This window comes from Cebus imitator, unplaced genomic scaffold, assembly GCF_001604975.1.
Source record: "Cebus imitator isolate Cc_AM_T3 unplaced genomic scaffold, Cebus_imitator-1.0 Scaffold334, whole genome shotgun sequence".
Lineage (NCBI taxonomy): Eukaryota > Metazoa > Chordata > Mammalia > Primates > Cebidae > Cebus > Cebus imitator.
This window is the reverse complement of record NW_016107649.1, coordinates 1453991-1481409: the sequence shown is the minus strand read 5'-3', so window position 1 is coordinate 1481409 and position 27419 is coordinate 1453991. Positions and strand designations below refer to the sequence as shown.

The window sequence follows — 27419 nt, the reverse complement described above, 5'->3', positions numbered from 1 at the left end:
TTTGGATATATAGGGGTCAGGGAGCTGCTTGAGGAGACGGTCTCTTCTTTATATGAACTCAAATGGTGAGCTGTGAGTTCTGTTGTTGTTCATTCAGAGCTGCTGGGCAGGTACTTTTAGGTCTGCTGCAGCAGAACTCCTAAACTGCTTTTTGTTCCCAGGTGCTCTGTCCCAGGGATTTAGGGCTTTATTTATGAGTTTCCGTTATGCTGCCGCCTTCTTTTTTTTTTTTTCCCCTTCAGACCTGCCTAGCCCAGCAAGGAGGCAGCCTAGTCACTGTCGGCCTATAAGAGGCTTTGCTGAGCTGCTGTGGGCTCTGCCCCGCTGCCGAGTGAACTTCCCTGCAGTCCTGTTTATATGGGTGTAGTTAGAACTGCTTTGGCGATGCTGGCCTGCCTCTGTTGATGCGGAGTCTGTCTGCTGTGGTGGGTTGCCTTGGGAACGGTGGGCTGCCTCAGCAATGGCGGGTTGCCTTGGCAACAGCGGGCTGCCTCAGCAATGGCGGGTTGCCTTGGCAACAGCGAGCTGCCTCAGCATTGGCCGACTCCGTCCTGGCAGGCTGCCTCCGTAATGGCGGACGCCCCTCCCCCACAGAGCTGGACTGTCCCGGGTTCAGCTGCGCTTGCTGTGAAACTCTCAATCCAGAGTTTCTGGTTGCTGTTCTTTTTTGGGGTGGGACTAGCCGAGCCTGATCGCCTGGCTCCCTGCCTCAGAGCCTTTTTTAAGTTTGTGTTCCAGTCGCCTGTTGAAGAGGCACTGGGGTCTGTTTGTTTTCCCCTGCGGCCACTCACTGCGCTGGCTTAAACAGCGGCACTGAGGTTTGTGGCGCTTTTTTTTTTTTTTTTTTGCCCTGGAATCTACTGTCCTGGTTCTCTGCTCAGTCGCCTTTTTGAACTGGCGAATGGGCGACTTCCCGTGGCTCCAATCGACAGCCAAAAGGGCACTCGGACCGGTGTATTTTGTACGGAGAACCGCTGCTCCGGGGCGCTGACACAGCAGCCATGTGGGGCAAAGCAGTGGCACCGGCCGGCACAGCCGCGCTGGCCGAAATAGCCATGCTGGCGACCGTGGAGCTCCTCCGCCTGGGAATTTCCTAGTCTGTGGGCAACAAAAATGTGGCATCCACTCACCCTCTGCGCTTTCACTGGGAGCTGCAATCCTGAGCTGTTCCTAAATGGCCATCTTGGATCCGACCACTCGTGGAGCTTTTTTGCCCAGGAATCTCCTGGTCTGGCCCCGTTTCAGTCCCCTTTTTAATCAGTTGAATGGTTGACTCTGTCTCCCAGGAGCTCCAATCACCAGCTAAAATGGAGCCCAGACCCATGTATTTTGTACGGAGAACCACCGCGCTGGGGCACTGGCCAAAACAGCCATGCTGGCCAAAACAGTTGCACCGGCCAAAACAGCCACACTGGCGACCCGTGGGGCTCCTTCACCTGGGAATCTCTTGGTCTGTGGGCAATAAAAATCTGTCTGGAAATGCGTACCCTCCGTGCTTTCACTGGGAGCTGCAATTCTGAGCTGGTCCTAATCGGCCATCTTGGATCGAGTCTCTCCATTTAAGCCATTTTTTAGTGTAGAGCTCAGTGGCATTAAGTATATTAACATTATTGTACAACCATTAACAGTATCCGTTTGCAGATTTATCTCATCATCTCAGACTGAAATTGTAGGCATTAAACAACTCCTCATTCCCTCCCCACATCCTAGACCCTATTAATCACTATTCTACATTGTCTTTATGAATTTCATTATTCTAGTACCTCAAGTAGAATCATGTATGTGTTCATTTTTGCTTGGCTTATTTCACTCAGCATAATGTTTTTAAGGTTCATCCATGCTGTAGCATGTATTTCCTTCCTTTTTAAGGATTAGTAATATTCTTTTGTATTTATGTACCACATTTGGCTTATCCATTCATCCATGAATGGACATTTGGGTTGTTTCTGCTTTTTGGTTGTGTCAGTAATGCTACTATTAAAGTTGTGTACAAATATATTTTAGGGTCTCTGTATCCAATTCTTTTGAGTATCCCTGGAAATGGAATTGCTGGGTCATACAGTAATTCTATTTTTTGAGGAATTCCCATACTGTTTTTCACAACAGCTGCATCATTTTACATTTCTACGAGTAATGCACAAGAGTTCCAATCTATCCACAATCTCACCAAAACTTGTTGTTTTCTGTTTGGTTTTTTTTAATAATAATAGCCATTTTAATGGGGGTGAAGTGATACTAATGGAGTTGTACATGCATCTATATTCATAAGAGACATTGGTCTGTACTTTCCTCTTTTAAAGTTGGATTTCAGCGTTTTATATAAAGAAAAATAATGAGAAGTCAAAGATGACCCAGAGGTTTCTTGGCTACAATACTGGTATGTGGAGCAATGGAGAATCCTGGAGAAACAGCAGATTTACAAGGACAGGGGAGGAGGGATTATCGTCAAAAGCACTAATTCATTATTGAGAAATTTGAGCGCACAAAGACTGTGGGCCATCCTGATAAAGATTTATAGTTGGCAATTGAGAAAACATAACTAAAGCTTTTTTAAGGAGTAAGGATCAGAAATACAGATAATGATAATATGTACCATTTAGTGAGTATCTATTATGTGTTTGAGAATTGCCAGCCTAAATGTAGTAGCTGAAGTCACAGAAATGTGTAGTTCTTCTTAGTGAGAAAGTGGAAATTAAGATGGGAGCTAAGAATAGAACCTTAAAGAATCAAAATTTAAAGATCTTGCCTTGCAGCAAAGAAACGGCTAATAGAAACTGACATGTGTTAAAAGATGAGGGTGAAGAAGAAATTGTATCATGAAAATCAGACTAGCCCATGGTGTCAAAAAAGAAGGCACTAATTCTCTAATGTTTAAAGTAATTCAAATTCTCTTCTATGCTCAGCCAGTGAACGTGTCTATCACTGTAATTATTAATTACCCATTCGTTTTAGTCAGAGAATAACTGAGAGTATTAGTACTAGTATATTAGTATATTATACAAAACTAAGTACGGATAAGGAGTTCCCATAAAATAAAAATTATGGTGACAAAGTATAAATATCCTTTTAGCTAACATATGTATCTCAAACCTGACATTCTAAATTAAACCAGGTTCTGTTTCAGCTGTGAAAAGACTAAGATCTTAAAAAACAAACAAACAAACAAACAAACAAAAACCTCTAAATTTGTTATTACCTTCTTAACTCAAAACCATACCAGGACAAAACAAAACCCTTGATAACAAGCAATTAGGCATTTTAAAACATTTACTTTTAAAATCAGAATAACACACTGTATTTACTCACATATATGCCAGTTTGTTACCAGATATTTTCGGCAAACAGACATCTTTAAGCATCTTCATCTGTTTTTATCAAACCTTCAAGTGGCTCCTGCTGCTGTTGACAATCACAGCAGCTTCTTGAGGGTAAAGCATGGGGAGAGAAAAATAACCATGTATTCCTCAAAATTCAGAAATAATAAAACACTTGAGTGGGTAAAACGTGCAGGTGTATGGTATCAATGAAGGCCAAATATAATTTCTACACATGCTCTAAAATGAAGAATAGTGTAAGCACATCACATATTTATTATTAGTGAATCAAATTATATATTATTTAAAACTATTCAATTCTAGATTTTATGGAATAGCTATTAAACTGATGAAAGTAATCCTTAAAAATTATGACATGTTTAAACACACATGATCATTTAAAAACACAGCTAAGCATTTAATATGGTAAAGAATTTCATAAAATCAGAAGTGTTATTGACCCAACATAATTATTCTGAAGGTAGAAAGAGAACAAAATGATTTAATTATGTTTATAAATGTCTTTCTCCCCACTCCCCAAAACTCCTCTCAGTTCAGCAAATACCTTCCGAGTGGGTCCTATTTGAAGTTTATAAGGGATTCAAAGATGTATTACATGGTCCTTTGTTTCAAGCAATACATCTTGTATAGGGGATGCTGATATGTGCATCTATACAGTAGGGGAAGCAATGGGAGAAGGGGTAGTGAGTATACTGAAGGCTTCAGAAAGGAAATAGTAGGTGATCATTTTAGATATTGAGGTAGAATTTAACGAATACAAATAAAGATGAATAGGTGGTGGTGGTGGAAAGAAAGTTAGGTGGAGGGAACAGAATAAACTGCATAGAAAAGCAGCCAAATATAGAGCATCTCCAGAAAAATAAGTAGAGCAATGCATTTCCAAGGAGGTAAGGCACAAGTATGCAGTGAAAGGTAAATGTGAGAAAAGTGGGCTGGAGTCAGATTGAGAGGGTCGTAGATATAGCATTGCAGGTTTTAATTGTTAGTATGTGTGTATATAGGAGAAATTGAAGGTGAGAATATACCCAAAGTTGCCCAATGGAAGACGACTGTGCTTCCCTGTGAAGAATGGATTTCAGGGTGAGATAGTCCAGACATATAAGAAGTCTATATTATACTTTAAGGTCTGAACAATTTTTTCCCCTATTTTGAAATATGAGAAAGTAAACCCAGGCAAAAAGAAATCCTAATGAAAGTTTAAAAATTCTAAATTTAAAGGGATGGCTCCCTTTAAGTATACACAACTTAAGATTCTAGAGTTCAATAACCTCTTTTTTATTGCAGGGGGGCAGGGGGAGATGGAGTCTGCCTCTGTCACCCAGGCTGAAGTGCAGTGTGGCACAATCTGGGGTCACTGCAACTTCCACCTCACGGGTTCGAGCAATTCTCCTGCCTCAGCCTCCCGAGTAGCTGGGACTACAGGTGTCTGCTCTTATGCCTGGCTAACTTGTATTTTAGTAGAGATGGGGTTTCACCATGTTGCCGGGGCTGGTCTTGAACTCCTGAGCTCAGGCAGTCAGCCAGCCTGGGCCTTCCAAAGTATTACAATTACAGGTGTGAACCACCACGCTGTCTCACTTCAGCTTTTAGGAAAATGGGATTTCAGAGAAGTGAAGGGACTTGATCCTAGTTACACTTGTCTGTCAGAAGTAGAACCCAAAATAGGATAAAGATCTTTAGATTCTGAGTCGCAGTCTGTTTTCCACATAACCTGGCATTCAATAATAATATGTATTTGCTTGATAGTCATCTTAGAGTCTCAGTTTAATTGGGAAGAAAACAATTATTTATTTGCCTTTCCAAAGAAATTGTTTGAACCATCAAGTATTAAAATTAAGCATTTTTTTTTTCAGGAAAGTCCTGAAGGAATTTTTCATTAGTAGAAAAAATTATATGTAATTATAACAACTGTAAATAAATGTGCTTGAAAATTTAAAATGACCGAATAACAAATTCTTTTATATTTATATCTTCCTGAATTTTTCTTTATTAGCAAAGTGAAATTGTAGACTCATGATAGTCACAGATTCTTAAAACGGTAAAGATAAAATTAACTGATTCATGTTATATGTAGTTATAATCATTTTATTTATTTATTTATTTGAGGCAGAGTCTCACTATGTCGCCAGGCGCCAGCCTGGAGTGCAGTGGTGCGATCTCGGCTCACTGCAACCTCCACCTCACAGGTTCAAGCAATTCTTCTGCCTCAGCCTCCCGCGTAGCTGGAACTATAGGCACGCCCAGCTAATTTTTGTATTTTTTAGTAGATAAGGGGTTTCACCATGGTCTCAATCTCTTGACTTCGTGATCTGCCCGCCTTGGCCTCCCAAAGTGCTGGGATTACAGGCATGAGCCACCCTGTTGCTAAAGAAAGCAGAGCTTTACATCAAAATAGAAGATGTACCCCTACCCACTAGTGGCTTACAATGAAATAGAATTTGGGGTACTTGAAAAAGACATGTTAATCCTTATTAAAAGCAAACTTAAGAAATGTTAACCCTTTAATTATAGATATAAATTAATTGATGTAAATTATATGTGAATTAATTTATATCTTACATATTATATAAATTTAGTCTACAATTCACCATAAATATAAAATTCACACTAATTCACTTATACATATAAAAACTGTACATAATTAAAAATAAGTATATGCATTTGCAATAAGAAAAAAATCATTTGAGAAGAGAAAAAATGTGAAAGCAAAACAAAAGAAAATGTCAAGTATTAACAATACTGAACTGAAAAGAAATAGAGAAATACCACATGGAGTAGTACTATAATAAGAAAGTGAGGTTGGAATTCTCAAGTCTGTGAGTATGGACACAAAAATTATTGAAATTTTTAATACTTTTTATTTACTGGGGATTATTTTGGAAAACAAGATGATTCTAAGTTGGCAAAAATAAGCAATGTTCCAAGATAATCAGTAGATATGATTTCACCAGAAAATTATGAATGTGATTAGACAAGTGTTGGGTATACCAGATTTGGTTAGATTATGGAAGGTCTTACTGTTCAAGCAAAAGCATGGTGACTCTATTCTAAAATGTATGTTAGAGGCAATTCAGATTTATTTAAAATGTGTGAGACATAAAAATGCCATAAAGAAAAATCTGTTTTGGAAGACTCACAAGCACTTGACTGGGTTGTGATCATGACATAAGACCCTTCCTTGGTACCTAATTATTGAATAATAACTCTCAGTTGAAATAATCATATTAATTAAGAGAACAGTGTTTTTATCCTGACTCTGCTACTAAGTCACTCATGAGCATGAACAACTCTACTTCTTTGAATCTCAGTTTACTAACATGTGAAATGGGAATGTGAAATCAGATAATCCCAAGGAATCATTTCAGGTTAAAAATTACGGAAACATTTATTCATGTTGATCCAGGTCCCAAGGAATGATGTCAGTGCATAAACAGTGTTTTGATCCCAACTCCCCGACCCCACAAAGAATAAAGCTAAATCAATTGTTCACAGTCCAGTTGAGATGTAATTATTTTGACCGAGTCTTAATTTTAAAAATTACAAAACATAAGAAACCAAAATTTTCCCAAAGTGGTTCAATGCAGAACACTTGAGAAGTTAAACACACACACACACACACACACACACACACACACGCACGCACACACACAGACACACACATTAAATATATTTAACAACTCAATAACATATTGACAAATTCAATGAAAAACCACCTACAGATTTTAAGAGATTAAACTTCACATTCTCTGCAACTAGAAAAACAAGCTATTGTATATCAGTACATCACATTCAAATATATTTTAAAGTATACTTCCCCCTCTTAAAATGGCAGTGAGTATACATTAGTGCAACCACAAAGCACTTGTAAACATTTTTCTGTTCAACATCATCTATGTCCATCAGAACAGATTCTGTTTGGCTGGCTCCAAGGTCTTTCTTGGACCTGAGCTTTTCATGTTTTTCTATTTTAACAGTTACAGCCTTTATCCATAATCGCAGCCATCCATCCAGAAATGCCCACTGTCCGAGGTTGGGAGAGCTGGTAATATGTAGCTGAATTTGTAGAACTCTTTCACCTTTCTAAAATAAGAACATGGATTTCATTCAAATATTGGAGATAAAACTATATACCATAAACAGATTTTTACTTATCACTTTTTAGGCAAGAAGCTTTACTAAACTGAGTAAGAGTCAGGCCACTGGCAGTTTTAGTGTGATTTGTGAGCATTCTCTCTGCCTCTCGAGAGCCCCTAGTGTCAGGTAAGGGAGATAAGAAAGGATGCATGTCAGAGTTGGCTGACTTCGTATCTGTCTGCCTTGCTTTTAAAATACCACTGAAAGATTGATGGCTAATAAAAGGTGCTTTTTAAAAGGACCTATACAGCTAAGTTTTAATCAAATAAGTTGTAGTTCTCAATATATTATGATTCTTGAGAGCTAGCAACATATCTGGCTTGTAACAGACTATGTAACAAGGCAAATGCACTTTTTTCATCAAGATTCAGTATGTGGCTGTCCGAGGAAGTCCTTAGCATGTGCAGTGGAGTGCTAACCAATTAACATGGATCTAATGAGAGGGCACTGACAGAAAGCAGCCTCTTTTCTTAAAATTCAAACATCATCTCAACTTCATTATTTTTTTCATCTTTCTGACAAGAAAAAGTACAACTTCCTTCAACACTAGGGAAACTCAAAATGTTTCTTCATTAATTTCCATTCACCTCCCTTTAATTTACAATATGTACACTTTAACAATGACAGAAAAGTGAATTATCAAACTTCAATTATAAATACTGACATAACAGGTTAAATGTATTTCTTAAGCACTACATATGTATTCTTCCACATTCCTATCGTCTACTTCAGATCTGAAGATGCTGACTCCCTCCTGGTACTCCTCCTCTAAGCAGGCTCTTCAGCATAGAATAGCAACTCAAAGGCCAAACCTTCTTGCCCAAGGTGAAAGTGGTCAGGCTTCGATTCTTCTTTAGAAAATGTGGTGCTGGGTCTCATTGGATGGCCTTGTGAGATCCGACCAGATCACTTTTGGACAAAAAGAGGAGTCAAAGAGAACTTGGGTTTCCAGAAAAAATAAAGTGCTGCCCCCTATAAATCAGTCTCTGTGGAATAGGTGTCTTCCTAAAGAGGTAGAAATAATAGGGGGTATGTGTTGCAGATGCCCATATTTCAATAATACTGAACACTGTATCTTTAAGGGCTGCATCTTTAGGGGTTTAAAATGGACTGACTCCACTCATCTCTCTGATTTTTTCATAAGTAAGCCAGAACACCATTGACCAAGGGGTCTGAAAGATTAACCAAAGAAGTTAGTGCATATTTCAAAGCAATTATAAATATTCTACATATATGCATACATATCTTTGAATGACAAAGTCACTTTGCATCCACTTAGGCTGAAAACAAATATTTTGGTATTTCACCTTTGTAAAGGACTTTATAAAACATTTTTATGTCTTATTTATCACAGACTTCTCTAAACAAGATCTTACAATAGAAAGGAATGATATTAATATCCCTGTTTTTCAGATGAGACGAGGCTTAGCAGTCAAATGCCTATTAGCATGTTGTAGAGCTAGACCACAGGCTTCTGTTTTCCATTCTCAGAATTCCTGTTACCGAACCGTTACTGGCTAAAGGGCTGAGATTCAAGATGCCTGAATTCTAGGCAGGCTTCCCGATATCTAGTTTGTATATGGAGCATGACATTAAGTCACTTAAGAACTTGAAAGTGAGGAAGGTGAGATTATCCTTGGAGATTTAAGTCATAAGACTAACACCTGATGTCTCACAACATTTATATAAAAATTCAATTAAATAGAGAAAAGCACTTCCAGCTCAGAAGGGCTTGTCTTTAACTTGAATGATGGTATAACTACATCTAAAGGAATTATAAAAGAATAAGGGTGAGAAGAAGACATAAATGCTAAAGGTGTAAACAGCAAAGATATAGAGGGAAATCACAGGGTAAACACTGGAACAGAGAAAGAGTTCCTTGGATCTAATAATACCTGTCCTGTTCAGTTCTAATAAAAATTGAACAGAGAGGAACTCTATCATTCTGCAGTAGAGAAATAAGCTTAAGCAACTAGAAAATAAAATGTATTTGGTTTTGTCTGTAAAGCAGTATTTATCTCATATTTGTTTGGAAATACTGAGCATGTTATATTAGTAAACTGGGAATTCACTAAATAGTGGATTTAGGAGACTATATCTTGGTTAAAGGTATGATAACATAGATGAAATAAGGAATATAAAGCTATGATGATACAGTATTCTTGTGACAATAAAAAGGAAGCAAGCCAGTATAACTGGAGTTGGATGAAGAAGGTAGAGGTCTTAGTTAAGAATCCCTATGCAATCATTCTTAATTGCTGTGGTAATCAATCTTCTTTTTCATGTTAATGACATTATAGCAACAAAATCCATAGGCAAATGAAATAAATACTAATCAGGGACTAAGCAAAGCAAGATCATAGTACCTCTATCCAGTGGAAAGGATCAGGATAGAGTTTAGCTGGTTTTGAATAGAGTTAAAGAGTGGCTGATCATATAGCCAAAGAATGTGGGTGGTATAGAAATGGGATTTACCAGGCCTCTGTACAGGAGTAGCGCATGTGGGCACTATGCTTGCTTGCTGATTTTCTCACTAATACAGCTATGAGCATTGCAAATAATCCAAGTGTATATGAACCCATGTTGTTTCTTTTGGTCTACATTTTGCCATAAGGCTGGAGAAAAAGCAGAAGCAGAGTCCCTTTTCATGCCTCCTACTGTGGAGTGGAACACATAAAAGCTCTCTTGGATTAAGTTTTTAAGCTCTTTCTGTTCTGATTCTGTGTTAAGTAATCTTCTGATTATTACTTGAGTACCCATATAGCTTGAATTTAGGAGAAAACACATTGGCCAGAGGACTTGAACATCTAGATCACTTGCCAAATGTGTTGTGCAATGTGAATGAGCCAAATATTGTGGCCTGATCATCAAATCTGTATTTTCAAGGCCAATTTACATGGACGTGCCCATGAGTTAGGTTTCTGTGCTCAGGGTCATGCACTTTGGCAAATCAACAAGGCAGTCACTCCCTGGTGATCTCTGGTGGTTAGCCAGCCTTTCTTCAAATAATCCTCCACTGCTAGGAATGTCTCTTCACTTTTAAAATTTCTGTAGCTAGCTGCAGAATGTTGAGCATATCAGCATATTGTATTAGTAAGGAGCATAGGATTTTGAGTGGAACAGACCTGAGGTCAATTCCCAGCTCTGCCACATACTAGTTACATGAACTTGGGCAAGCTTCTTATGCTTTGAGCCATGATTTTCTTATCTGACAAATGAGGATAACACTACTTGTTTTGCTAGGTTCTTATATGGTTTTAAAAAATAATGTATGTAGAGCTTTGTACATGTTAAGTACTCTTTTAGTCATTTATACTTCCTGAGACATATGTATAAAGACTAAGGATTAAACAAAGTGGGCCCATCCTTTGTATTTACCTATTCTCCTTGCCTCTCATCCCTCTTGACCCTGATTTTGTGTTTCTGCAGTGGTCTCACTCATTCTCCTAGTTTCCTGCATCAGAAACAGAAATCTCATTTGCTTTTTTCTGTCCCTCACCTTCCCCATATAATCAGTTACTAAGTCCTGTGGAGTTAACCATAAAGGTGCCTAAAATTTATTTCTCTCAATTTCTACAATGATCTAACTGGTTAGACCATTGCCAAAACTTCCTTTCTTATATCCTAGCTTTCAATATATCTTCTGTACTACTGCCAAAGTAATCTTGCCTTCAAACAAATATTAGCACATTGCTCCCAGGTTTAAGCAGGTGTTCCATAGAGTTCATCTAAACCACTAGGCTTGGCCCACAAAGTTCTTCCCAACTTGGTCCTTAAGTAATTCTCTAGCCTTATCTTCTACTACCTCCCCTATAAGGACCTATTCTTCAAGCAGACTGAATTATCTGTAGTTCTTCAAACATAACAGGCCTATATATGACATGATACCTATGCTCATGTTGCACTCTTATATTTCTCTTGACAAACACCTATTGATGCTTCAAAGCCCAGATCAAATATCAACTCTGTGAAGCCTCTTGCGACTTCCCAAATATGGTCATAACCATTTCTACTCCACTATCTGTGTTCCCACAGAGTACTGTTCATACCAGTGGCATGAACAGGTGAGTTATATGAACAGAGTACTGTTTATACCATTTAATAAGGCTGTGTTATCTGGTGTCAGGCCGTCTGGGTTTGATGCCCTGAACCACTCACGTAGCCGAGCTATTTAGACTCTTGATGCTTTTGTTTCCTCTATAAAAGAGGGATATGTTAGTAACCTACTACACAGATTGTTGGGAGAATTCAATGAGTTAAGCCATAAAAATGATTAACAGTGTTGGCCATATACCAAGTGACTCAGTAGTATTTATTTAGTAATTTTTATTATTTCTGTAATTTTAACTACTTAGATGTTTAACTTCTAATCTCATTGTAAGCTCTTCTAGTGCAAAGACTATGTTATTCCTCAGTGTTATCAGTACGTATAACAGCACCTAGTGTATGCAGACCAAATCAAAATTTACCTTTCCAGTAAGAAAGAGCCACAGTTTTGATATAATTTCAAGGTATAATCAAAACCACCAAAAAATAAACTCTGGTATACTTAAACTCAGGTATTGCCAAGGGCTTTGACTATGAATTTCATATTAATAAACAAAGACCTACTATTCCTTTGATATTATTTATTACCAACATTTCAATTACCATCTATATGTAGAAAATACTCAAATCTAAATCTCTACCCGTGTATTCTCTTCTAAGACCTAGACCAATATACTTAGTTTGTCATCTACACATCTCTGCTCGGATGTCCTATGGGTATCCAAAATTTCACATGTCTTAAACTGACCTTATTTTACCCCAAAATCTTCTTTCCTGCAATGATCCTCATTTTAGGAAATTATATCATTATCAGTTGCTCAGAGCAGGAATCTTGGGGATGAAGTCTGACTTTTCCTTGTCTCCTCCAACCATTCTCCCATCCCCATCCAATCAGTCATGTTTCTGTTCCCTTTCCACCTCCTAAACATGTTTTTAATCCATCTTCTGTCCCCACTGTCATACGCTTGTCCAAGCCACCATTATCTCTAATATGTCACTACTCTTAGCCTTTTCCCAATCCACACGACAGGCAGAACAAATTTTCTAAAAATGCTTATTTCTTCAAACCGGTACCCATTACCCTTCTGGCTCATATGACCCTTCCCAGTGTGGTGTCTGCATTTCTCTGGTCTCCCCCTTTGCCTCTCTCTCTGAGGTCTCTGTGCCTTGGCCTGCCTGGTTTCCTTGAACTCGTCCTGCTCTCTGTCCACTCCAACTGTCCCTCTATAGAGAATGTTTCTCCCTGCCCTCTTTACCTGGCTAAGTCCCACCCATTTTGCAAATCTAAATTCAGAAGTCCATTCTCCAGGGAGGTTTTCTTAATTGCCAGCCTAGGCTGTACTTATTTGCTATATATTTCGATAGCACTATGTACTCTTCCCATAACATTCATCACTTATAGTTTCTTATTGAAAGCTGAGACTTCAGTACAGGCCTTTGCATGATATAGGTACTCAATTAAAAAATATATATATAATATTACATTATATATAATTGTATCATATTGTGTTAATTTTTGATTGCTTGCATTTCTAAACCTATAACTCACCCATGCTTTCAAATGTTTTAACTTACAAAAAGTGTCAGCACTTTGTTTTTATTATATTTGCTATATTGCTTAAACAAATCTAATTCTATATCTTAGTTCACTGCAATGAAAAATAACATCTCAATCAAATAAAAATGACATAATGCTTTCTTATTAAGCAGAGTTTTGTGGTAATAAATATTAATGGGTAATGTAACATTTGCCATCAAAGTAACAAATTTTTTTGAAATAGTAAATTTCTTTTGTAGGAGCAGTCTCTAGTGTAAAATCTGTATATGTGTCCCAAAATACTGTATTAAAATATAACTATATGGAATACTAAAAATTTTACATTACCAAAAATCTATTCACTAGCTTTGTAACAAGACTATCAACCTGTTCATTAACGGATGTAACTTATTTTACCTTACTCTACCACAGAAGGCAAGATAACTGAGGAGAGGTGAAAGGAAATAAAAGAAGATTTAAAAAATAAGAAAGGACCTTGATTTGAGGGGCAGGGCCATGCTTCAGGCCAGAAGAGAAAAGGGAAAATGCTTATAGATTAAAAGTAATTTAAGTACAAAAAAAGAAAACAACAACACACAAAGGAAGTAAACCTAACTTTACCATTCTCAGCCAAGATGGTAAAAAGCCTTTATATAGACTCATGAATCCTTCACCTTGAACAGCCTGAATCAAGCAGTCAGTTGATGATTTATATAAAAGTCCCCTACAAAGGAAATAAGATCCTTTTGTTAATTATTTTCTGTGTTAAAAATATGTATACATAAAATAATATTGTCTAAGGAATCTTATTAAAAATTAAGTATTTTCTGCTAGTTTAGAAACAAAAATTTGTGGTTCTACAGATACAGATAACTTCTTTTCATCTTAAAGAAATTTTCAAGGTTAACTCTTCTGATTCATGCCACCCTTGGTCTTATATTCAGAATTCACTCTATCTGATCTCTTCCAGAGAGAACATACTATTTAATATCAAATCAAATTCTCCATGTTACCTACTCAAATCATAAGCTTCTGAAGAAAATGCTCTGTAAATTCTCAGCAGAGTATGCTTTCAAAAAGTCTTTAAAAACAATTAAGCCATAACAAAAACCTTGTGTCTAAATGATTGTTAATTAGCTTAACTCCCCAAATGCATGTCACTTTCATCAAAAAGCAGTAATTGCATAAAAACGATGCTCTCAATTTTCTCAAAAACACACAAATACATTTCTATCAAAAAATGCAGAAAAGCATCTTCAAGGAACAATGCTATTACAAACATTCAAGCACATGAATACTGAAGACTTTTTACCTACCTTCCTTGTTTATCTCGTGGTTGATTCATTATTCTGCTTTTGATGACATCTGCTGGTGTTCCCAGAATAGAAGCTACCAGTCCAGAACATAAACTACAAATACAAATAAATGAAATTGAAATATAATATGTAGTAGTTTCTAGAATTTAGTATTTAGAAAGAATACTAAACATTATAATAACCTAAATATTATAATAATGTTCTTTTAGCTTAATGCCAAATTAATTAAAGAGGTAGAAAAAAACAAAAACAAAAAGAATGTCCGTCAGCAAATAGGGATTGTGCACCTGCTAGTGCCAAGCGTTCTTCTAGGCAGTGATCAAGTCAGGTAAGACCCTGCCCTTGAGGAGCTTATACTCCACTTGGGAAAAGGCAGAAGAGAAATAAATTATTTCAAAAGCTGCGAAAAGCTGCAAAAAAATGGGAAATGTGACAGGGAGCTACCAGGTGACAGGCAGTCAGGAAAAGCTCGTGGGGTGACAGCAGACCTGAGTGGTTAAAAAGGATACATCTATGTGAAGACCTGAAGGAAGAATGTTACAAGAAGATAGAACAGTACATGCAAAAGTCCCGAGTCAGTAATACTCTTGGAGTGGTTAAATGCACACGCGCACACACACAAACACACATACACTCCTACCTCCAAATATTTGACCTGACACTATTAATATACTTTGAGGGTTGTCTACTTTTAGGGTCATCTAAATAGCATAGGAAATTTTTGAGTTTGGAAACAAGATCAGAAGCTAAATGAAATCACTATAATGTCAAGGACTCTACACATCTATAAAATAACTAATTCTAATGGATAATTTGAAATTGTGTTGCAAAGAGATCAAGGCAATGCTCCTTCCTGGAAAGGGCTTCTTCCTGTCCCTGTCTGTGAAGAAAACACATCCTTTCAAAACCTGTGTCTATTTCTACCTCCTTTGTGGATCTTTCCAAGTGGTGATTTTTTTTTTCTCCTTCCTCTGAACCCTGTAGTAACTAGTTGCTTCCTTTTAGCATTTTGTGGATCTTTCCAAGTGCTGATTTTTTTTTTTCCTTCCTCTGAACCCTGTAGTAATTAGTTGCTTCCTTTTAGCATTTCCTGCAGAGTGTTTTTATATTTGTCTTGTTTTCACTGTTGGTAAGTTCCCTGGGCAGGAATTGAGTTTAACCCGTTTGGTGCCCACTGCAGAGCCCTGCTCAGTGCCTTTAACATAAAAGGTGCTTAAGCATATCTGTTGAATTGAGTTGGAGAGTCCGTCATCATAGTCTGTTCCTGGGATGGTCCCATCAGGTGCAAATATTTTGGAAGGTTTAATCTGAACATCCTACAACTTTGCCTGTCTCTTTCCCCATTCTAACTGTAACAAACTTTAAGAAATTCCTCACTGTAAATGTACTCTTCTCTAAAGGTGATGCCAGTACAATCCCAATCAAATGAGTCTACAGAATTTATGCCAAATATGGAAAAGTGATACAGGAAAAAAAAAAAAAAAAACAACTCAGAAAGAGTCCAACTAAAACAATCACTTACCTTGATAAACCGTGAGTCATGATATTGTCCTCAAGTGGTGTATTCAATACCAAGTAGTGTTTCACTGTATCGTAAGTGGTTAAATCTGGCAATAGAAAAAGAAAGTTTAAATATTTATCAGTCAACAGTGAATGTCTTTTCTGTCAAGAATATGCTAGGCTTGGGGCAGGAATGTGTACCAGGATGAAAGATACTATTCTTCTTCTCAAGGGAAACAGAACTACAGATAGAGGGAGAGGAAAGAAGAGACAAAAAGTCAAATGTATCATTTAAACTCCTGAATCTAGCTATGCCTAAAGTCAGCTCAACCCCTGGGCCTTTTGGTATTTGAGTAATTTTTGATATTTGGTAAATTACTTTTTTAGCCAAAGTTAAATTGAGATCCTGTCACTGATAAACAAAAGGTCCTGACCATTATTCTACATTAAGCCTTTTATACATTTTCAAGACAGGGTCTCTCTCTGTCACCCAGGCTTGAGTGCAGTGACGTGATCTCAGCTCACTGCAACCTCCGCCTCCTGGGCTCAAGTGATTCTTGTGCCTCAGCTTCCCAAGTAGCTGGGGTTACAGGTGTGTGTCCAGCTAATTTTTAAATATTTTTGTAGAGATGGAGTTTTACTATGTTTCCCAGGCTGGTCTCAAACTCCTGAGCTCAAGAGATCCGCTCTCCTCAGCCTCCCAAAGTGCTGGTACAGATGTTAGCAACTACGCCTGGCTATTTTATACCTTTTTCTAATGACAATGAAGAGCTATGGAAAGGTTTTAAACAAGAGAATGACATCACAATGCTGGAGTTATATAAAGTTTACCCACACTAAAGTATAGGGAAGTAAGCTGTAATGAGACAAGAATGGATAGGTACATTTGATTGGAATGGGGGAAAGAGCCATGGACAAAATGAACAAAAATCCTTGCTCTCTGTTGTGGGACGAGACAATAAAGTAAACTACACGGTGTTTCAGATGCACTGGCTCTTCAAGTAATTGCTCTGAAGACAAAGAAGGCAAGGAAAGGTGACAGAGAGTACCAGAGGGTAGGGAGGAATAGTTTCTATTAATTTTAAATAGGGTGATCAGGCAAGACCTCTTGATAAGTGGACATTTGAACAGAGACCAAAAGAAAGCATGAGAAAACAAATCTGCAGATAGCTAAGAGAAATTGCCCCAGGCAGAAATATGGTATTTTTTTTTTTTAATTGCATTTTAGGTTTTGGGGTACGTGTGAAGAACATGTAAGATTGTTGCATAGGTACACACATGGCAGTGTGGTTTGCTGCCTTCCTCCCCATCACCTATATCTGGTATTTCTCCCCATGTTATCCCTCCCTTACTCCCCACCCCCCTCTGTCCCTCCCCTATTTCCCCCCCCAGACCCCATTGTGTGATGCTTCCCTCCCTGTGTCCATGTGTTGTCATTGTTCAACACCCGCCTATGAGTGAGAACATGCGGTGTTTGATTTTCTGTTCTTGTGTCAGTTTGCTGAGAATGATGATTTCCAGGTTCATCCATGTATGTTTTCTAACCCTGAGTCAGGAGTCAGCTTGTGGTGCTAGAGGAACAGCCAGAAGACTGGGCCAGCAGCAGCAGAATATGCAAAAAGTAGCAGAGTCTAGATGACAGACAGCATAGAAGCCAAGGGAGGCTTTTGAGCAGAGGATTGACTGCCCAAGGTTACTATTTAGAACATAATAGAACTGGTTATTCTATTAAAAGTATACTGTAGGGAAACAAGGCAGATTAGGTAAGAGGCTATTGCAGTAATCCCGGTAAGAGATGATGAATTGAATAAATGAGTTGTGGAGCCCTGGTCAGATTCTGGATAAATTTTGAAGGTAGAATCAACATAATTAGCCAGCAGACTGAATATGGAATGGGAGAAAATCAAAGACAACTGCAAGGTTTTGAGTGTGAACAATTTAAAGGACAGAGGTGCTATTTATAGGAATGGTGAAGATGAAGATAAGACAGTTTTAAATTTTTAACAATAAGGTAATAGCAAAGATAATCTTGATAAAATCAGTTTCAAAGGCATAGTGGGGCAAAAAGGGAATGCAGTAGATTTGCAAAGAGCAGTTATGAGGCCTCTGTAGTGGTCCAGTATGTGGGATAAATAATACTTGAACAACAGAATGGCTCCAGGGATGGAGAAGTGTATTAGGCTGAGATATATCTGGAAGATGGAATGACTGGATTTGGTGACTGCTTAAATAAAAGAAATGGAGCAAATGAAAGAGAAAAGCCAAAAATCATGGCTAGGTTTCTGCTTGTACAGCTGAAAGGGTGGTGATATATTTTTGAGATTATGAAGAATGTAGAAAGAATTGGTATGATAAAGGAGTTTAGTTTGGACACATTTAGAGCAATGTGCTTGAGATATCCAAATGAAGATACTGAGTAAATAGCTGGAACTTGGAAGAGAAATCTTGGCTGCAATAGATTTTGAACCAATGAATGAAGAAACTATAAACATAAAGATTTTCTGAAAATAAAAAATCCACAAATATTATACAGTAGACATAGATGGACTCAATTAGCAAAACTGAAAACAGACTTACTTCCTTTGATGTTTAAGTGCTATACTACTGGAACCCTCAAAAATGCTATTTATATATGTCTTAGAATCATATAATTGGTCTTAGGATTATTTTATTGATTAATTTATTCTTCAAATGCTTATTGACTATGTATGAGGTTCTGGAAAAATAAAGATGAATAAAACACCGTTCTTGCCTTCAAAAGGCTTATAATATGGTGGAAGATACAGACATATAGTAGCAGGTAATGAAAAGAGACACAAGCAATAATAGCTATAGAAACACACAAAAGAGCATAAAATACAACATGGCAGGGGCAAGGGATTGCGGTAGATTTGCAATCCTTTCTTGGTGAAGAAGACACCTTAGCTGAGTATTAAAGGAATTCTAGAAGAAAACTAGGAGAAGAGGGAAGAGGACATAATATATAGAGGTGAAGAATAGTATATGCAGGCAGTGGAATCTTTCAGCTCATTAGTGTACCACTCTTTGCAAGAGAATCAATGACTTGCTTAGTTCTCCGAAGGCACGGGCCAGATGTTGCAGATCTTCTATGTCACAGTCCAAAATTTCCACTTTATTTTGTGGGTGGTTAGAAGCCAGAGACAAGTTTTAAGGACACCAATAATGTGTTCATATCTGTGTTTCAGATAAATCACTCTGAATGCCAGGTACAATTTGAGGATGGAGGAGGAGGCGAGTTAGATGGCTGTGGCAGTAGTCCAGCTAAGAGGTTTTGAAGACTGGTGGTGTAGAAATGGTCATTTTAAGGACACTAAAGTAGTAGGTATTGGAGGGGGAAAACATTTAAGAAATATTTGGGAGACAGAGGAAACTGGTAAGTAAATATGAGAAGTAAGGGGTAGGGATGAGTTAAGAGACCATTCAGGTTTGCAGCCTGGAGTGTCAGACTGTATAAAAATGGATTATTTAGGAATAGGAGCAGGATTACCAGGGGAAAGATTTGGACAGTCTGGATATAATAACTCTCAGATAGTTGCATATACTAGTTTTAATCCTAAAGGAAGGTCTGGACTGGAGAAGAGACCTTAGAAATAGTTTGGCTTTGTCTCCTTATTGTCACAATTTGCCTATTTTAGTAAATCCTTTCCATACATGACTGTAGAATAAAGCAAAAATGTCCTGTGGAAAATATTCAATTATGACCTAGAGCATCTATAAAGCTGGTCAACAATGTATGGTCACCAATATATTATAAATAAAAATAAATATAAATTTTCATTCCCCTGATTTAAATGCTTATAACTATTAAGGCAATTAGGACTTTTCAGAATTCAATAAAGTTTCCATTACCTCCCATATTCACCAGCGCTGCTCTTTGTATATTGGGTACCCAGCCTGCCCAAAGCCCACGTATTCCTCCTTCAGCTAAGATTTTTGTAAATGCATGATGTACACCACGAAATCTAAAGAGAATAATAATGAAATGTGAAAACTCCATGTATCCTGTGTATGGAATGCAGTTGGATAAGCTTCACTTATAGCTCTTATAATCTGGAATAAATAACATCCAAATATAATTTTTCCAGAAATATTGGAAATTGAAGTAATCTACATAAGTCTAATTTCCAGATAAACATAATAATCCTTTAGAAAAAAGGCCAACTTTGATTTGAGCATTTTTAATGGAAATCTTTATAAACGGTGTCATCCTCTTCTCAGATTATTAAACAGATAAAAATACCTTTCTTGATCTTTTATATTATCAGTGCACACATTAATTAGAATAGAAAACCAGTGGTTATGAGACTTCTGGATTAATTTTACTGGTGATGGAGGGGACCTGCAAAGTTTTAGAGTTCATCAAATAATAACATTAACAATTAATCTCATAAAAAATGATTGACCAAAAAGTAGGAAGGACAATTTCATAAGAGTTCTTAAAAGAACAATTTTAGCTTTAAGAAAATTCAGTAGACTATCTTTATTTTGCCCATTTCTCTATAGAGAGACAAAGAATGGTGCTGAAGAAGCATAAACCAAATATGGAAACCTCTGTCATAAAAATTAGTCTGGGCTTTATGCAGTCAGAAAAACCTGCAGTAAAATGCCACCTTTACCACTTACTAGCCTGTGTGGCTTTTACTCAGGCATCACACTCTCTGAATCAAAAAGATAACATCACATATTTATTGGACACACATAATTGCCGTTACGCTACATGAGAAGTTATGATCAGGAATGATGATCACTGTAACTAAAGTTTATAGAGCACTTACTAAGTGCCAAGCATTTAATATACATGAGATGCATTTTAATAGTGAAAACTGTGAGGTATATAATATGATTCTAATTTACATTTGAAGAAACCAAGGCTTGAAATGGGTAAGGATCTTGACTATGATTACAAAGCTAAAATGTGGTAAAGATTGGCTTTGAATCCCAGGCTCTCTGATCTCAATGTTCATGTAATTTACTGTAGTATATAGACCTGTTCCCTATTAGAGGATAATATAAAGAATTTTATTATTAAAATATACTACATTAGGTACATTCAAACCAAAAATTTCCAACAGTAAGAACAAAGAGGAGAAAAAAAACGGGGGGATCAGTTAAAATCTCAGATATTTCTGGATCCCAATAACTAGTTTTCTCCTCCAATCCAACAAGGCAGCATGACTTCTCCCGGTTACTTAGTCATTAGAAGTTGTTATAAGATGACAAACTGGGCCCTAGTGTTCTATAAACTACTTGGTTAAGTCACAGTGGTACCCTTTTCTCCTGTGTTGTGCATGTTCTCTCCATGTTGAAAGCTAAAGGGGACCCTGGGCTGCGGTAGCCCAGCCTCCTTTTCCACTGAGTCAGCTGCATGAAGAGAGGGGCAGAGAGCAGTGGTCAGTGGTGAAGATGGCCCCAAACCCTCCTTTGTCTCTGGCTCAGTTGCAGACCTGGAGTGTTAGAAGGAACAGCTCAAGCCATCCGGTACTTCCCCTTTTTTCTGGGAAAGGTCTATCTATCTGTATGATTTTGTCTCTTTCCCAGGGAAACTAAGTGGTATTTTAACAAACTGTTGAACATTAAGCCCTTGGAAGAAAGGTGAATTTTAATTATATAGTGTAATGCAGTAGGAGGATTTTATATCCCCAAAGGCAGAAATTAAAAATTCCTTTAAATTAGGGAAAAAGAGGGCTTCCAGATAAAGGAGAAATGAGATTCAATAAGAAAGCTGGAAAAATGTGCAACATCAACCTTGCTACTTTCTGCAGGAGAAAGGGAAAGAAAGCAAGGTTTTTCACACTGATGAGCATGTTAACCAGCATGACAGCCTTTTGAGGGAGTTTATAAAGATGAAAACACAAGAGACCAGAAATGTTAAGTGACTTCCACAATACCAAGCCACAATGGCAAAATTGAGATTCGCACAAGGGCAAATTTTAATAATCAAACTGTTTATGTTAACCTGCAGTAGGGGACAAGTCTAGCCTTGGCTGGGAAAAGCAGCAAAGAACACTGCACACACATAATTTGTCTGGTATAGAACATGTACACTTCTTAGTGCAAAGAAAAGATCCAGCTTAGTTTTCCTCTTAATGAACTTCCAAATAAAAAAAAAGTAAGAAGTAATATCTTTACTGCATATTGGATGATAATTCCATTAGGTACATGTTAAAAATATGATAGCGGCCAAGGGAAAAAGAGAGGTATTAGTTAATTGGAGAACTTACCGCAATGGTTTTCCTTCCAGTTTCCTTTTTCCTTCCATTTGCATCTGAACCTTCACTAGGTCAGTTGGATTGGCTAAAAACTGGCCAATAACACCAGCCATCATCCCTCCAATGACTGATTTCCTAATTGTAGAAGTAAATTCTTTTTAAAGTTGCCATTAATTTTACGCATTTTATAGTGAACCAGTACTGAGCTGGTACAGGGCTTAGGTAAGAGACTTCAGATCAAGTAAAGGATATACCCAAGTAAGTCACAGAGGAAAGTTAACAAACAATTTACTGATGGGAGCTTAAAGGAGTACAAGGAGTTAAAATTTCAGGCCTTATATGGCCTGAAATCCAAAGGAAAGAGCAGGTCCTTCAAAGATATATACATTTGAATTGATAATTTAATTGTAGTTTAATTCCAACTATAGGGGAATAAAAGCTGCATAGATGTAATCAGCCTAACAAACGCTCGACTCCAGTCACCTTTAACCCAGATTATTGCTGTAGTCTCTTGGAGAAAATAAGTATTCTCTTTCCTTCTTACTTTAAAGTAATTCGAAAAGCTATAAATGGGTATAAAAGAAAAAAGGTCCTTCTGACTCTTATGCCCAGCTGCCCTTCACTGAAGCAATCACAATTACTATTTTATTATATCCCTTGCCAGAGATAGTAACAAATTCACTGAATACTCATGTCAGGCACTATTTTAAGCACTTAAAAATACCATTTAGTTCTCATCAACCCTCATGACAGTACTGTCATTCTCTCTGTCAGATGAGGAAACTGCAGCAGAGCAGTTGAATGACAGCTCAAATCACACAACTAATAATGGGGCGGCCAAGATATGAATCCAGGCAGCCTGAATGTAGAGCCCACAGTGGTGAACACTAAGTTATGACCGACAGTTTGTGCATACACAAGCATGTCCGTATAAATGTTCCTTTGTAAAAGCACTAACATCGAATGCGAAGTTGTACAGTGTTCTGCACTGTTTTCTTAACAGCATATCTTAAAGGATATCCCTATCAGATCATATAGAACAGCCTCATTCTTTTTAATAGTTTGATAGTATTTCATTTTATGGATATGCCATAATTTATTTAACTAGCATAACTTTAAGAAATTTGAACATTTACATAACATTTGCTAGAGCCTGTCAAATTGCTTTCCATAGAACTTTTATCAATTTGCACTTCTACCAACAACTTATGAAAAGGCCTGTTTCTCCACACAATGATGAGCACAGTACATTATCATAGTTTTTCTTTTTGTGTCTCTTATAATCACTCTTTTCTCTGTATTTTTTATGTAATTCTAATTGTTTACTCATCTGACTCTTTCTGTAAGCTGAATGATGGCAGGACTATTTCTTTTTCATTACTATAGCCTCAGCATTAAGACTGGCATACCATAATTATCCAATAAATACCTACTGACTTAATTAATTGTTCTGATTGGGTCAAAAGGACATTAAACCCACCCTGAAAGTTCTTCTGCTGTAATATTTCCTTTGAACTTTTTACTTAAACCTTTCCCTTCTGGAAGAAATTCCAAAACGCAAGGACTATTAATATTCTATTCCATAATTAACTCTGGGAAAGCAATTTATATAGCTTAGTACATTAGAGTTTTTCAAAACCAGGATGAAGAAATGTTGCCTGAAAGATGAAACTCTACATATTGCCCTTTCTTATAGTTGTGACTTGGATTTTTTTAACGCTAAGAAAGATTTTATAGGCACCTTTCCATGTTAGTCATATGAAACCTACCACATGCTTTCAATAGCTGCGTTATACAATAAATATATCACGACTTACTTAACTAATTCTGAATCAACAGTTATTTAAATTTAAAAAATGTGCTATCATCAATACCGCTACAGTCAATATCTTTGTGTGTGTTTGTGTCTGTCTTTTTTTTTGAGACAGAGTTTCGCTCTTTGTTACCCAGGCTGGAGTGCAATGGCGCGATCTCGGCTCACTGCAACCTCCGCCTCCTGGGTTCAGGCAGTTCTCCTGCCTCAGCCTCCTGAGTAGCTGGGATTACAGGCACGCGCCACCATGCCCAGCTAATTTTTTGTAGTTTTTAGAGACGGGGTTTTACCATGTTGACCAGGATGGTCTTGATCTCTTGACCTCATGATCCACCCGTCTCGGCCTCCCAAAGTGCTGGGATTATAGGCGTGAGCCACCACGCCTGGCCTTGTGTCTGTCTTAATGCATATCTAGAAGCATTTATGAATGATTATAATCATAAAGAAGGAGCTGGGTTAAAGGGTTATACATTCAAAACTGTTAACAAGTAATTTATGCTTCAAAAAGACTAGTAACTTGTATTTCCACTAACAGCTTAAAGTTTGTTTTAATTAATCCCCCTGATTATTGGAGAATTTGAACATTTTTATGTTTAATGAACACGTGCACTTCTTTTGTGAACTGCCTATTGATATCCTATCCTGATTTTTCTGCTGTGTTCTCTCTCTCGCTCTGTTGCTGGAGTGCAATAGTGCAATCTCGGCTCACTGCAACCTCCGCCTCCCGGGTTCAAGTGATTTTCCTGCCTCAGCCTTATGTGTAGCTGGCCTTACAGGCCTCCACCACCATGCCTGGCTAATTTTTTGTATATTTAGTAGAAACAGGGTTTGGCCATGTTGGCCAGGCTGGTCTCAAACTCCTGACCTCATGTGATCTGCCTGCCTTGGCCTCCCAAAATGCTGGGATTACAGGCATGAGCCACTGTGCCTGGCCTGTGTTTTCTATATTTCTATTTATTTGTAGGAGTTCTATGTATATTATTTACAGTAACCTATTTTATTCAGTTTCTGTTAAATAATATACACTTATATTCATCCTCTCACCTAATCCTACAAAAACACTTGATGGTTGATATTACTTCTATAGCTGCAAAACCTGAAGGTGAAGCAGTTTGTTTGGGTTATACAGTAGTAGAGCAGGAATTTGAGCCCATCCTTGTCTGGCTCTAAAGCCAAGAGTTCTTAATAAAAAGAGGAATAACAAGGTACTCTATAAGAACTTTTTCAACATTCAAATATTAAATATCTCTCTCTATATAATTTATATATGTATGTACATGTATGTCTATATACCATGTGCAGTAAATGCTCAATTATCTGGACTTATATTGTAATTATTTATTATTTTAAGTTTATAACTTAAGGCAATTTGGGTTCAAATGTACAATTTTACAGAAACCTAATAAACATTAAGGAATTTGGGGAAACAGCATATTATTTTCAAAACAAAACTTACCAAAGGGGATAATGCTCATCTTCACTTTTGCCAAACACAACCTCTCGGAGATGTTCATATGTGACCATTCGACCTCCAGAGTACACTATGTAAAAAAGACCATTAAAAAGGTAACTTTGGCTTTATGTGTCTGTGTGCTTATGTATGTATAAAATAAGAGGCCATTCTGACATGGCCTAGTCAATCTCTCTAGCTGTGTCTTTCTCTTGTGAGTGCCACTGTGGAAGCAGAGCAGAAAAATGTTCTAACTGGCATAGTTTCAACCATCTTCTTTTAAGAGTGACTAAGGCCCACAGAGCTAGTTAGGTAGCCTTAGTTAGGTAGGGTGTTGCATTTACACTGTAGCCAGAGTTGGATTAGGCAATGAACTCTGTTCTCTTTCAGAGTAACCTGGTCTTAGATTATGAGACAGAGACTAATGAGATTTGGAACTGTAATAAATATACATTAATTTTCAAATTATATGAAATATTTAAATTCTGTGTTTAAAGTTTCTTAAGTGGAGAAGTGGGGCTGATGTTTCTGACACATGAGGTTCGTGATGCTTCTCCAAATGGGGCATGCTCATTTCAGGCTCAGCCCTTCCCACACACTGTCTGATCTTTCTAGAATAAATTCTTCCTTCTGTGCTTTACATCTCTTTGTCTTTCAAGACTCAACTCAAAGAACATGTTTTTCAGAAAGTGTGTCTTTCAAGACTCAACTCAAAGAACATGTTTTTCAGAAAGTGCTCTCTGACTTTTTTTATCATATTGATTAGAAATTAACTTTTCTTATTTATCTTTCCATCAGACTCTGAGCTTTTCAACTTACCCCAGATGCCCTAGTACATACCTTGGTACACAGCAGGGATTTTTATTAAATAAAGGTACATAATTTCATTGAAGAATTTATTAATACAATTTTTCAGCCAAGTACAAACATACGAAATTAATCTTAGCTGTAAAACAATACAACGAACAACAAAGTACAAATGAAACTAAATGAAACTCAAAACAATAATGGGATGCAACGGAGAAAATATTTGTTTAAATAGAAAACAAAAGTTAAAATGAACACATCGTATTTGTATAGAGAGCTTTTTCTGATATTTTAGAAAGTTTGATGAAATATTTTAAGATACTCAAAAATATATAACTTTTAAAAACAGTAACAGTCTCTGCCCATAATTCTAGGTGGTTTTTGATGATACACTCTAATTTACTCATCTGGAGATGAGTAAATTAAAAATATTAAGCCAGCAAATATTAGAAATTAGAACCGAGCACTTTTCTGATCAAAGATCCTTTCATGCTTCAGGAAACATTAGGAGGAGAAAAATGTCACACTTATCCTACCTCCTTTGAAGCCAACTTTATATTCTCCTGTATATAAGCTAAAAAGTCAAGTCCTCCTCTTGTGAGTGCCACTGTGGAAGCAGAGCAGAAAAATGTTCTAACTGGCATAGTTTCTTTTAAGAGTGACTAAGGCCCACAGAGCTAGTTAGGGGGCCTTGGAACTGGGGCAAAAGTCACCTGTGTTGCATTTCCACTATAGCCAGGGTTGGATTAGGCAGTGAACTCTGTTCTCTTTCAGAGTAGCCTGGTCTTAGATTATGAGACAGAGACTCATGAGATTTGGCACTGTAATAAATATATGTTAATTTTCAAAAAATATGAAAAATTTAAATTCTGTGTTTAAAGTTTAAGTGGAGAAAAATAACAGCTATTCATTTTTTTCTTTCTTAAACCTATATAAATTTTTTAAAGAAATTTTTCAAACATGAAGAGAAAGTAATATATAACTCCCTCTATCTCTATCATTGAGATTTATCAACTGCTAACATTTTTGACATATTTGCTTCATTTTCTAATTTTTAAAATTTATTTTTATTTTTTTTTTTGAGACAGAGTTTCATTCTTGTCATAAAGGCTGGAGTGCAATGGCACGATCTTGGCTGACTGTAACCTCTGCCTCATGGGTTCAGGCAATTCTCCTGCCTCAGCCTCCTGAGTAGCTGGGATTACAGGCATGCACCACCATGCCTGGCTAATTTTTGTATTTTTAGTAGA

General features: G+C 37.2%; 1 protein-coding gene and 1 long non-coding RNA gene across 4 annotated transcripts in view; one reads left to right on the top strand and one right to left on the bottom strand.

Annotated features, from left to right (window-relative positions):
* LOC119467807 overlaps positions 1-14157 on the top strand; it is a 26719-nt gene extending 12562 nt beyond the window's left edge. Inside the window, exon 2 of the long non-coding RNA XR_005196427.1 lies at positions 14024-14157. This is a non-coding gene — a long non-coding RNA (uncharacterized LOC119467807). The remainder of the gene's footprint in view (positions 1-14023) is intronic.
* The window catches only part of SLC25A27 (solute carrier family 25 member 27), a 23471-nt gene continuing 4060 nt past the window's right edge, over positions 8009-27419 (bottom strand). For 2 of the 3 annotated variants that reach the window (XM_017505146.2, XM_017505148.2), the window contains exons 3-9: positions 25369-25453; positions 22112-22234; positions 19740-19852; positions 15892-15976; positions 14370-14462; positions 13675-13777; positions 8009-8641 (exon numbers count right to left, since the gene is read on the bottom strand). In XM_017505146.2, the coding sequence (XP_017360635.1) occupies positions 8570-8641; positions 13675-13777; positions 14370-14462; positions 15892-15976; positions 19740-19852; positions 22112-22234; positions 25369-25453 (674 nt within the window). In that variant the 3' untranslated portion in view covers positions 8009-8569. The remainder of the gene's footprint in view (positions 8642-13674; positions 13778-14369; positions 14463-15891; positions 15977-19739; positions 19853-22111; positions 22235-25368; positions 25454-27419) is intronic. The other variant, XM_017505147.2, reaches the window with a different exon arrangement.